Source organism: Bombyx mori, chromosome 25 (genome assembly GCF_030269925.1).
Source record: "Bombyx mori chromosome 25, ASM3026992v2".
NCBI lineage: Eukaryota > Metazoa > Arthropoda > Insecta > Lepidoptera > Bombycidae > Bombyx > Bombyx mori.
In genome coordinates, this window is record NC_085131.1 from 8434051 (window position 1) to 8445024 (window position 10974).

Here is a 10974-nt window from a genome sequence, read left to right on the forward strand (position 1 = left end):
TTTTTCCACGGATTTTTTCTTACGGTTTTACTATCACATTTTTTTCAGTTCGGTCGCGCAGCAAAATCCCTATCCACTCCAAGCCTGCCGTAAGGAACTTCGTTCCAAAAATTGGTAGCCGAAACTGACAAATGAATAAAGTTATCTAATCTAATTTTAAAGTTATCTCTAGCAATATTTACTTTACGCCGGCGATCACTGAACATCAGTTGAACCATGAGTGTTTTCCCATCTCGGTGCAGTTAAAAAAAAGAAATACTTTGTATTCCAATAATTTATTTTCGAACAACATTGATAAGTATGTTTTCTTAAACAGTCTAAATATATAAAATAGAAATACTATTTTACAATTTTATGTGGTTACATAAAAAAGACATATAACATTATTCCTGTTTAGACTTAATGTACGAACGGTAGTAAAAATCTAAAAATAGAATAACCATGAAGAGATTTTGTGGTATAAGGATGTAGGCAGGCTGTCGTGGAAATGCGCAATCTTGTGTTACAACTGTTGCTAGGAAAGATGCCAATACCAATGTGAATTGAGCCTAAAAAGAAAAAGAAATTAAACACAGATATCACAACAATATTTTGTACGTTTGTTTTAGAATGGCACGTTGTTTTTATCAAATACAAGGGACTCTATGATATCGAAATAATACAGTTGCGACTTTGGCCTTAAGGTATGTTTTTAATTTAAATTGGTTGTATCTACCAGGTACTGAGTCTATATCGCATTTGAGTAACCAAAATATCCGGAAACTATCCGATATCCGGCTTATGTGACGCATACTTGCAGCCTGTAAATGTTAACACACCGTTCACATTTCAAGGTTGACTATCCGGCGAAACAGCTATCCCGTTTATCACTACTAATAGTTATGATTAATCGAACTTTTGCAATTCTGTACGAATTTATCGATATTCAAATTGCAAAAGTTTGTTTTCTCATTTCAATGTTTACCTAAGAACTTACAATTTGTATTTGGGTAACATGCTTCTTCCACCACATCGATTTTTTATAAGAACTATCCCACACTGTTAGTAGGTAGTACGAGTACATAATTATATGGACGAAACTATTCAGTGTCACCAACATCATGCCATGGCCACCTGTAAAAAGATTATGAATACTAACCGAATAGGTACTGTAGCTGTTAAAATGTTATGAATTTATAAAAACACTAGCCGACAGACTTGTCCTGCATAAATTCACTCAAGTCGTTTAGTTGTAGTATAGATAAATAACCTAGATACCGACTGCAGCGCCATCTGCCGGGCTGTGAATCTAAACCATCCAGGGTGCCACCCAAACGCATACAAAAAAATCATTCAAATCGGTCCAGCCGTTTAGGAGTTCAGTGATAAACACGCATAAAAGAAATTTATATATAATGTTTTACTAACATTGTTAGCGAACATGAATTGCCTAGTGTGTATTTTTTATTCCCATAGAAAGAGCAGTCTCTTGGTGAGCCGTACCAAGGGCACAGATGAGCCGCTGCATATTGTTTAGAATCGGCAGCGCTATCACTTATTTCGCAGATAATTAGCAGAAGACAAATATTGTGCAAATAATGCTGTCAACTGTCAATTTCGTAATACGGACATACAATACAAGAAGACATAGATACATACAAGAAGTCGTCGTGGCTTTTAGAAGTCGTCGTGGCCTAAAGGATAAGACGTCCGGTGCATTCGTGTTGAGCGATGCACCGATGGTCGAATCCCAGGCGGGTACCAATTTTTCTAATGGAATACGTACTCAACAAATGTCCACGATTGACTTCCGCGGTAATGGAATAACATCGTGTAATAAAAATCATACCCGCAAAACATAATTTGCGTAATTACTGGTTGTAGGACCTCTTGTGAGTTCGCGCGGACGTACCACCACCCTGCCTATTTCTGCCGTGAAGCAGTAATGCGTTTCGGGTTGAAGGGTGGAGCAGCCGTTGTAAATATACTTGAGACCTTAGAACTTATATCCCAAGGTGAGTGGCGCATTTACGTTGTAGATGTGTATGGGCTTCAGTAACCACTTGACACTAGGTGGGATGTGAGCTCGTCCACCCGTCTACGTGATCAGGGAGTAGGGAACATCCGGAGCTTATTCCAGAATACGACGGTGCGTGGCAAAAATGATTTCTTTAAGCACACCGTAGATAATTTCTTTTCCCGTGGCGGAAAGTGGGGTAGTAATTACATAATATAGTTCACAATAAATGCAGCTTAAATATATCTAAATACCAACACGTCAATGACAGCTCGAGATATTTATCAGTTTGTTTTGTAATGTACGATTTGTGTTAGGAGAAAATGTTGTTCTAAGTTTAAGGCATATTTTTCTATTTTACAAATTTCTGGTTGGTTTCGTACCTGGTACCCATTTCACAATTCCCCAAGATACAGCTACCATTCCAAAGTGATGGTATACATGTAGGAAGGTTACTTGATTCTGTTTTTTTCGTAAAACAAAGAATACCTGTTTGGAAATTATTATAATAGTTAACATTGCGTGCTAAAACACGAGTTTTTTAAAATACAGACTTAATATTTAAGTTCGAACACAAACATGTTTGTTTTGCAGGTGGGTACCAATTTTTCTAACGAAGTACGTACTTAACAGCTTCTGCCGTGAAGCAGTAATGTGTTTTGGTTTGAAGGGTGGGCCAGCCGTTGTAACTATACTGACACCTTAGAACTTATATCTCAAGGTGGGTGGCCCATTTACATTGTAGATGTCTATGGGCTCCAGTAACCACTTAACACCAGGTGGGCTGTGAGCTCGTCCACCCATCCAAACAATAAAAAAATGGTTCGATGAACCTTACTGACTTGTTTGTAGCGTGTTGAAACTTGGCCTCGTTGATATTAGTAATACTCGTAGATAATAGAGTTGGTTATTTTATTGCCTAATTCGAAAATGACAATAGCTTTTATTGTTAATGACTCCTGAGCATTAAACGTTCAGATAGTATTTTTTCACTAATTTTATACCACGGACTAATCGTACGTTTCGGTTCGAAGGGTAGATTAGCCGAAGCACTGTGTATGGGATTTCGAACTCATATCCCGAAGGGGCTGGCGGCATTCACGTGATATCCATGGGTTCCGGACACAACGTAACATCAAATGGACCGACAGCTCTACTACCCTTCTATGCAACTAAAGAAAAATCCGTCAGTATTATTATCGACGTAACTTACCGTATCGAGAAGATCTAATAGTTTTAACATAAAATATCCATAGCAGACTCTCCATGCGATGTCGATTCCATATGGTCCATCGTCTATTGACGATTGACATATCAATTTGTAGTGATTAAGCCAAGCTAATGATAGACTCTGTAAATCAACTTTTGAGTTTGTATTCGTCACTATCAACCTTATATTGTGTGAATCTCAATATAATCGAAATATTAATTCTAATTGAAACTATATACTCAACACGAACGCCTGATTGCTTCAAGGCATTAAGTAGGACGGCAGAACAAATTGGACTAAGTGGTGCAGATTCACAATGTTCTTTACCTATATTTAGGACAGGGCTTAGAGAGAAAAAGGACCTTAGAGAGAGAATTAAGAGTTTAGAAGGAATAGATGACAAAGCGGTGTGGTATTAGATCGATAACGCCGGTTTTAATCCACAGTTTCATCTGTTCCGTCTTGTACCCGTCTATTATTTATCTATTATCTATCTATTACTATCTATATTATTACAGGAATGCGCTGTGAAAATGACAACTCTTTAGTCCAGCGTCTAAACATTAATAACATTTGATTTCCTGACTTTCAAACTACATAACATAAATAATTATAATCGGACAAATATTTGATTTTTTTAATAAGGGTCAATACGTTTTTAGAAGGATTATACATACCTGATAAAAAACATATCCGCAGCCAATTATCTGAAGGATATTAAATGCAACAATAATTTCGCGTAGTTCGAAGGCAGGCTTATTCTTCATGTAGTTTGGTAACCATCTCAATACTGCCATCAGGTATATAGCTAGTATGCCCAGACCTAACCATGGTGATCTCATAAGAAACCAATCTTGTGTTCTGGAATCTAAGAAATCGAAAGTAGGTAATATCTTATAATTGAATATAGCAGGTATCATGCTATTTCTAGTCCTTAAATTGTTATTGCTTTGAATAAGGGTTGTCAGTTATTTACGTATTTATTGTAAAAAAGGAGTAGGTTCAAGAACCTATAAAAAGAGTATGTCTCTAAAAGAACTATATCAAAATATCATTTATTTTGTTGATTTATTTGGTAAAAGACGTACCTATTTACCGTTAAATTTTTTGTAACTGGTAGCTTCTCTTAAAATAAAGCTAATACCACGATTTCGTCGCCCATAGGAAATCATGATACGGGTAATAATGGAACAGCCGATTAGGAACGCGATAAACCATAAACCAGTCATGCGTGCAATACATCGTAACCATGAAGCGACGATTAGCAGTAAAAAGTTTGGTAGGACCAACATAACACTGTTCCATATTGGCGGGAATGGCGATGAGCATATGTTCTGTCGTATTGTCATCGTTATCGCGACGGTGGCATGTTAGAGATAATGGCCGAAGCACTCGTGACACGTGAGCACTTGCGTCGCCGGGAGGTCAGACGTCTTAGATCACGGTTCACCGTTCAGTGCCAGTCCGCGAGAATCGGAGGAATCGTCTCGAACTCGATAATAGATTAATATAACATCAATGTATTCGGTAGAATTACCTTGTACATATTGTCGCACAAAAAAGTAAAAAAATATTTTAATTCGAAGTCGTCGTGGCCTAAAGGATAAGACGTCAGGTGCATTCGTATGTAGCGATGCACCGGTGTTCGAATCCCGCAGGCGGGTACCAATTTTTCTAATGAAATACGTACTTAGCAAATGTTCACGATTGACTTCCACGGTGAAGGAATAACATCGTGTAATAAAAATCAAACCCGCAAAAATTATAATTTGCATAATTACTGGTGGTAGGACCTCTTGTGAGTCCGCACGGGTAGGTACCACCGCCCCGCCTATTTCTGCCGTGAAGCAGTTATGCGTTTCGGTTTGAAGGGTGGGGCAGCCGTTGTAACTATACTGAGACCTTAGAACTTATATCTCAAGGTGTGTGGCGCATTTACGCTGTAGATGTCTATGGGCTCCAGTAACCACTTAACACCAGGTGGGCTGTGAGGTCGTCCACGCATCTAAGCAATAAAAAAAAATATTTTTAAGTTTAATCACAACTTTTGTACTGATACCATATTTTTACTGCGATCTTAACTGCGGTGTTCACGACTCAATATTGGAACATTTTGTAACTTTGGTCTCGTTAGTACCATAAATTTAAGCGTCTAATTGAAGAGGCTATGTCCGTGGACTGCTGTACTGATAATAATTATGATGAACAGTCATTGTCCCTTAACTACTGGTTTTTTGTTAATGTCTATGTATAGTTACAGACTTCCTGCTCGTAGAATATAAAAAATAAGCGCTGGACGGTTCTGGAGAATTCTAAAGTCCGCTTGTTCAAATTTTATAACCACTAATAGTAGCCTCCGGAGTTAGCTAAATGCGGAGTTTTTTTTAAAATATAAGATTCCAAACTAGGTTACCTATCGACAGATATGCATGGTCACTGACAGCTCTTTAAATCAGTATACTGAAATGAGAGTGCTTTGGAGCAACAACATTGTCGTTCTTTCAATACATGTCACGAATCGCAAATACTCGATAAATAATCTATCAACACCTCACAAGATAAATATGCATTTCTTTGAACAGCAGAGATAAAATAACTGAACATCTCCTTAAGATTCAGAAGAGAAAACTAACGATTGAATTGAGCTCGCCTTTGTAGGTACATACGCCTATTTTTTGTTGTTATTAAATGATGTATTTTCTTTGTGAAAATAAAAGATAATGTGATAGGATGTTTTGTGAGCTGGCGGGTAGCGAAGTGGTGATGTGTTGTCGTTTGAAGAATCGTTGTTAGAGTTGAGACCTAGACCGCAAGTCTCAAGTTGGATGGCGACATTCACGGAGTGATGTCTCTTAAGCCAGCAACATAATAAAATTTAAAAAAATCAAGATTTTAATTCACAGGAAAGTAGTGTTAATATGTTTCTTACCAGCAATTTCTTCATTGAGAAAATAGTATAATTTCACTGCTCCACGTAATATAACCGACATTGGTGTTTATTTTTGTTTTTTTATTCTTAAAGACGAAAAATACGATACGCTCACCCAACGCTCTATATAACAATGCGCAATCAGTGGCTTTCATTATTATTCATTAATGAATTATAATTTACTAATTAACATATTGTTACAATTGCACCCACTGTTTTTTTTTCGCCTACCTATACGGTGGTGGTCTAAGGGGCAATTCCAGCTTCTCGCAGACGGGGCCTAGTGACTGCAGGAGCACCCTTATGGACAACAGCGTCACCAACAAATAGCGTAAACAAACACAATGGGAATGGCAACTAGCGCCACTGGTGAGGAGTAAATGAACGTTCATGGAACGATCGCGTCTGTACTAAACATCGTATCGAAGTTCTGGAAGGTTCAACTGTAAGCCAGACCATAGGGTGGAGCGTATAAGCGGGAACGAACGTGTCGTTATACCCATCGGAGTGCCATGGTATGCGAGGAATGTAGATCTTCACGACGATTTAGAATTAGAACCGATTAGTAAGTTTCTGAAGACAACGTCCGACGCACTTCTTAGTTAAGTCCTTACGGATCCTTCCGATCCACTCTCCGTACTTTTAGACATATCAAGCATCAGTCACCGTTCTCGTCGAATTTGCACGTCCAAAGGAGTTCGACCAGCAAAATAACTCACAGGCGCAGCTACTGAGTTTCTCTGCTGATCTTCTTAGTGGATCGTGATTTCGATCTAGTGGTAGCGAAGCACTGCTCTTGCTAGGGAACATGTTTGACAGTCGTCGTGGCCTAAAGGATAAGACGTCCGGTGCATTCGTATGTAGCGATGCACCGGCGTTCGAATCCCGCAGGCGGGTACCAATTTTTCTAATGAAATACGTACTCAACAAATGTTCACGATTGACTTCCACGGTGAAGGAATAACATCGTGTAATAAAAACCAAACCCGCAAAATTATAATTTGCGTAATCACTGGTGGTAGGACCTTTTGGGAGTCCGCACGGGTAGGTACCACCACCCCGCCTATTTCCGCCGTGAAGCAGTAATGCGTTTCAGTTCGAAGGGTGGAGCAGCCGTTGTAACTATACTGAGACCTTAGAACTTATATCTCGAGGTGGGTGGCGCATTTACGTTGTAGATGTCTATGGGCTCCAGTAACCACTTAACACCAGGTGGGCTGTGAGCTCGTCCATCCATCTAAGCAATAAAAAATAAAATATGTTGGAAAATCATTTCATGCTGATCCCCGTGAGCTCACTCACGATTCACGGTGGAATTGATTAAAAACGAAGTAATTCGACAGGGACAGATTTAGGGGAGGGCAACCGGGGCCTCCACAAACGGAGGGCCCCCACAATAGAGACTTTGGAAGAAAAAAAATTCAAATTCCGAAAAGTAAACACTAGTAAACGTCTTCCTTCTCCTTCAATATTATTTAAAAAAATTGTATTTCAGAATATTTCAGAAAATTTCAGATAATTCTTGTCTCCGATTATATTTATGTATGTTTCTTAAATACTAAGATAATCTACGTGGTTTACAATAAATTATTGATTGGAAAACTCGACTGAAAAAAATTGTTCATTTTATTTGGAAAATAATTTGGGGGCCAGGGGGCCTCCGCTCTTCTGTTGCCCCGAGGCCTCTAGACTTATTAATCCGGCCCTGCCATTCGAAGCCAATAACGATCCAAGGCGCCGCGGCGCCGATTAGAGTGTAACGTACTATATAGAAATGTTTCAAAGAGTGAGTTTTATACGTATACCTATTAATACGTATACCTAATTTATACGTATACCTATTAGCCCAAGAGCCCGTGGGCTCTACCTGTATGTATTTGACCAGACCTGAATTTTCGTACATTGAGACCCCTATACCTACCATGCATGAGGTGAGGACTCACTAAGCTCAAAGTGGTCGACGAGCCGAGCGCTCAGGTAGGACAGGTACCGATTTTGACGGATTTTAAATCCATTTGACCACGTCTGCCGTTTTGAAATTTTGAAAATATATGATTATTATTATCGGAAAATAAGAATGGCAGACCATTATCGCGCATTTTACTTTGTGGCAGACCACTTTGAAAATGCTAAAAAAATAAAATTTTGAAAGTAATTGACCAGATCTGCCATTGATATAATATATGTTGTTTATTATAGTCTTAAAAACTTATATTGATCACGGCAGACCTCTACATTGCGTACACACATCAACATATAATAAAATCTTAGCTACTACCCGGCCAGATGTATATTATGTTTTCCGTTCACTGTTTTAGAGGAATATAATTTACTTGCGATTTACTTTAGCAATGTATTTACCGAAATTAATATTTTTTTATATTCTATATACTAAACTTCATTAGTTAGACAATAAAGAAGTGAATTTTTTATGGAATAATTATAAATAATACGGTATAATGCTGATCAAAAAATAATTCAATTCCTCATTTTTATTTCGTCAAGACAAAATTTAAAAGTGTTAAATCAGTTAAAAAAATATATCATGCATGCATTACATATATATATATATATATATCAATCTTCATTCATCATCATCATCATCGGAGTCATCTTTATCGTTAGGCGACTCGTCTTCATCATCCATTGAATCGAATACTGCAAAAATAAAACATAAATTGTAAAATGAACGTAAATTGATCTGAACATGTTCGAGAAAGAATTGTCATCAACTTACCAGGAACATTGGTGGTTAAGTCACTCACAAAATATGGAAGTTGGTCACCTTCGAACCCTTTGAAGGCATATATGTTGTCCTGCTCAATCCAACCATACTCCAATGGGTCTAAAGTTGTGGGTTGCTTTTTGTAAGCATTTCTCCAAATAGAAGAAATATAGTGGGCCCTCAAAAGTTGTTGATAAAGCTCACTCTTACGCGGTGGTATTGAGCTTGCCTCAAAATTTTGATTTTTTTTTCTATAATTTTCATTGATGTCTGAATCTTTATAGTTGCTAACGAATAGCTGGAACCTTCCATCATCTACATCACCAGATTTTTTGGCATTGTATAGCTGGCAAGTTAAATGATGATTGATAAAAATGAGGAATTGAATTATTTTTTGATCAGCATTATACCGTATTATTTATAATTATTCCATAAAAAATCACTTCTTTATTGTCTAACTAATGAAGTTTAGTATATAGAATATAAAAAAATATTAATTTCGGTAAATACATTGCTAAAGTAAATCGCAAGTAAATTATATTCCTCTAAAACAGTGAACGGAAAACATAATATACATCTGGCCGGGTAGTAGCTAAGATTTTATTATATGTTGATGTGTGTACGCAATGTAGAGGTCTGCCGTGATCAATATAAGTTTTTAAGACTATAATAAACAACATATTATTATATCAATGGCAGATCTGGTCAATTACTTTAAAAATTTAATTTTTTTAGCATTTTCAAAGTGGTCTGCCACAAAGTAAAATGCGCGATAATGGTCTGCCATTCTTATTTTCCGATAATAATAATCATATATTTTCAAAATTTCAAAACGGCAGACGTGGTCAAATGGATTTAAAATCCGTCAAAATCGGTACCTGTCCTACCTGAGCGCTCGGCGCGTCGACCACTTTGAGCTTAGTGAGTCCCCACCTCATGCATGGTAGGTATAGGGGTCTCAATGTACGAAAATTCAGGTCTGGTCAAATACATACAGGTAGAGCCCACGGGCTCTTGGGCTATATTACTCATGGTAAAAATGAATATTTAAAAAAAAACATGTGTGCAATTCACACGTGGTAGAAGTGAAACCTTCCAAAATTAAAATACAATTATCCTAAACGTCTTAAGTATATGTAAAATTTTGTCATTAGTAAATAATTGTAAGGTAGCGCCCTCTGTGAATTGATATTTTAATTTCACGTATAATCCTAAATTAAAATTCACTACAAGAGCTTTCATACACACGTTAGTATTAAAAAATCTCACAGATGGCGCTGTATTAAATAGTATGTATATTTCTGTCTCATTCTTTGCTGGCTTCATCCTACACATTTTTGTATTTGTGTCTCTTACCTGTCGTTTTTTCCGTTGCATCCGGTTTGAAATCACAACGATTCTAAAGAAGTTTTCACTTCAAAAATCTAATATAAAAAAAATCTGATATTTAAAAAAAAAAGACATGCCCGCTGAGTTTCTTGCCAATTCTTCTCAGGACGGAGGCTAGTTTTTGTGAATTGGCGGTAGTTCTTTTGACGTTCAACAAGTATGTAATTTCATTTATCTATCTATATATATAAAAATGAATTGCTGTTCGTTAGTCTCGCTAAAACTCGAGAACGGATGGACCGATTTGGCTAATTTTGGTCTTGAATTATTTGTGGAAGTCCAGAGAAGGTTTAAAAGGTAGATAAATATGAAAATGCTCGGAATTAAATAAAAATAACAATAACAATTTTGTTTTTCCTTTGATGTGTCCCCCGTCGGACGGATTCATTTTGTTTGTTTTAAGTTTATTTTTAAAAAAAACCTAAGGTCTTTTATGTATCGTTTGAGACAGTACGAAGTTTGCCGGGTCAGCTAGTGTTGAATAATTTTTTTTTGATTGGATTGATTACGTGTTCGGAGCTATATCTTGTGATGTGAAATTTTAATTTTTATTGTCTGTTATTGAAATTCGGGGTTAATAAAAGTGTTTTTTCCAGCCTCAATTATTGATTAATTTCTATATAAAATCTATGTAGGTAACTGAGCCGATAAATAAGCATTACATTTAATGAGTTGGACAAATAGGTAATTTAAAGATGGACATAATCTACTGAAAAGAGGGCGAC

General features: G+C 37.0%; 1 protein-coding gene across 1 annotated transcript; it reads right to left on the bottom strand.

The window, feature by feature from the left end:
* Window positions 1-259: 259 nt before the first annotated feature.
* Window positions 260-6513, bottom strand: LOC101747016 (elongation of very long chain fatty acids protein 2). The gene is made up of 6 exons (XM_004921794.5): window positions 6136-6513; window positions 3884-4074; window positions 3210-3347; window positions 2380-2485; window positions 977-1113; window positions 260-548 (listed from the first exon to the last, which is right to left on the bottom strand). Exons 1-6 carry the CDS (start codon window positions 6194-6196, stop codon window positions 384-386), a joined length of 798 nt encoding a protein of 265 aa, XP_004921851.1. The 5' UTR covers window positions 6197-6513; the 3' UTR covers window positions 260-383.
* Window positions 6514-10974: the final 4461 nt, after the last annotated feature.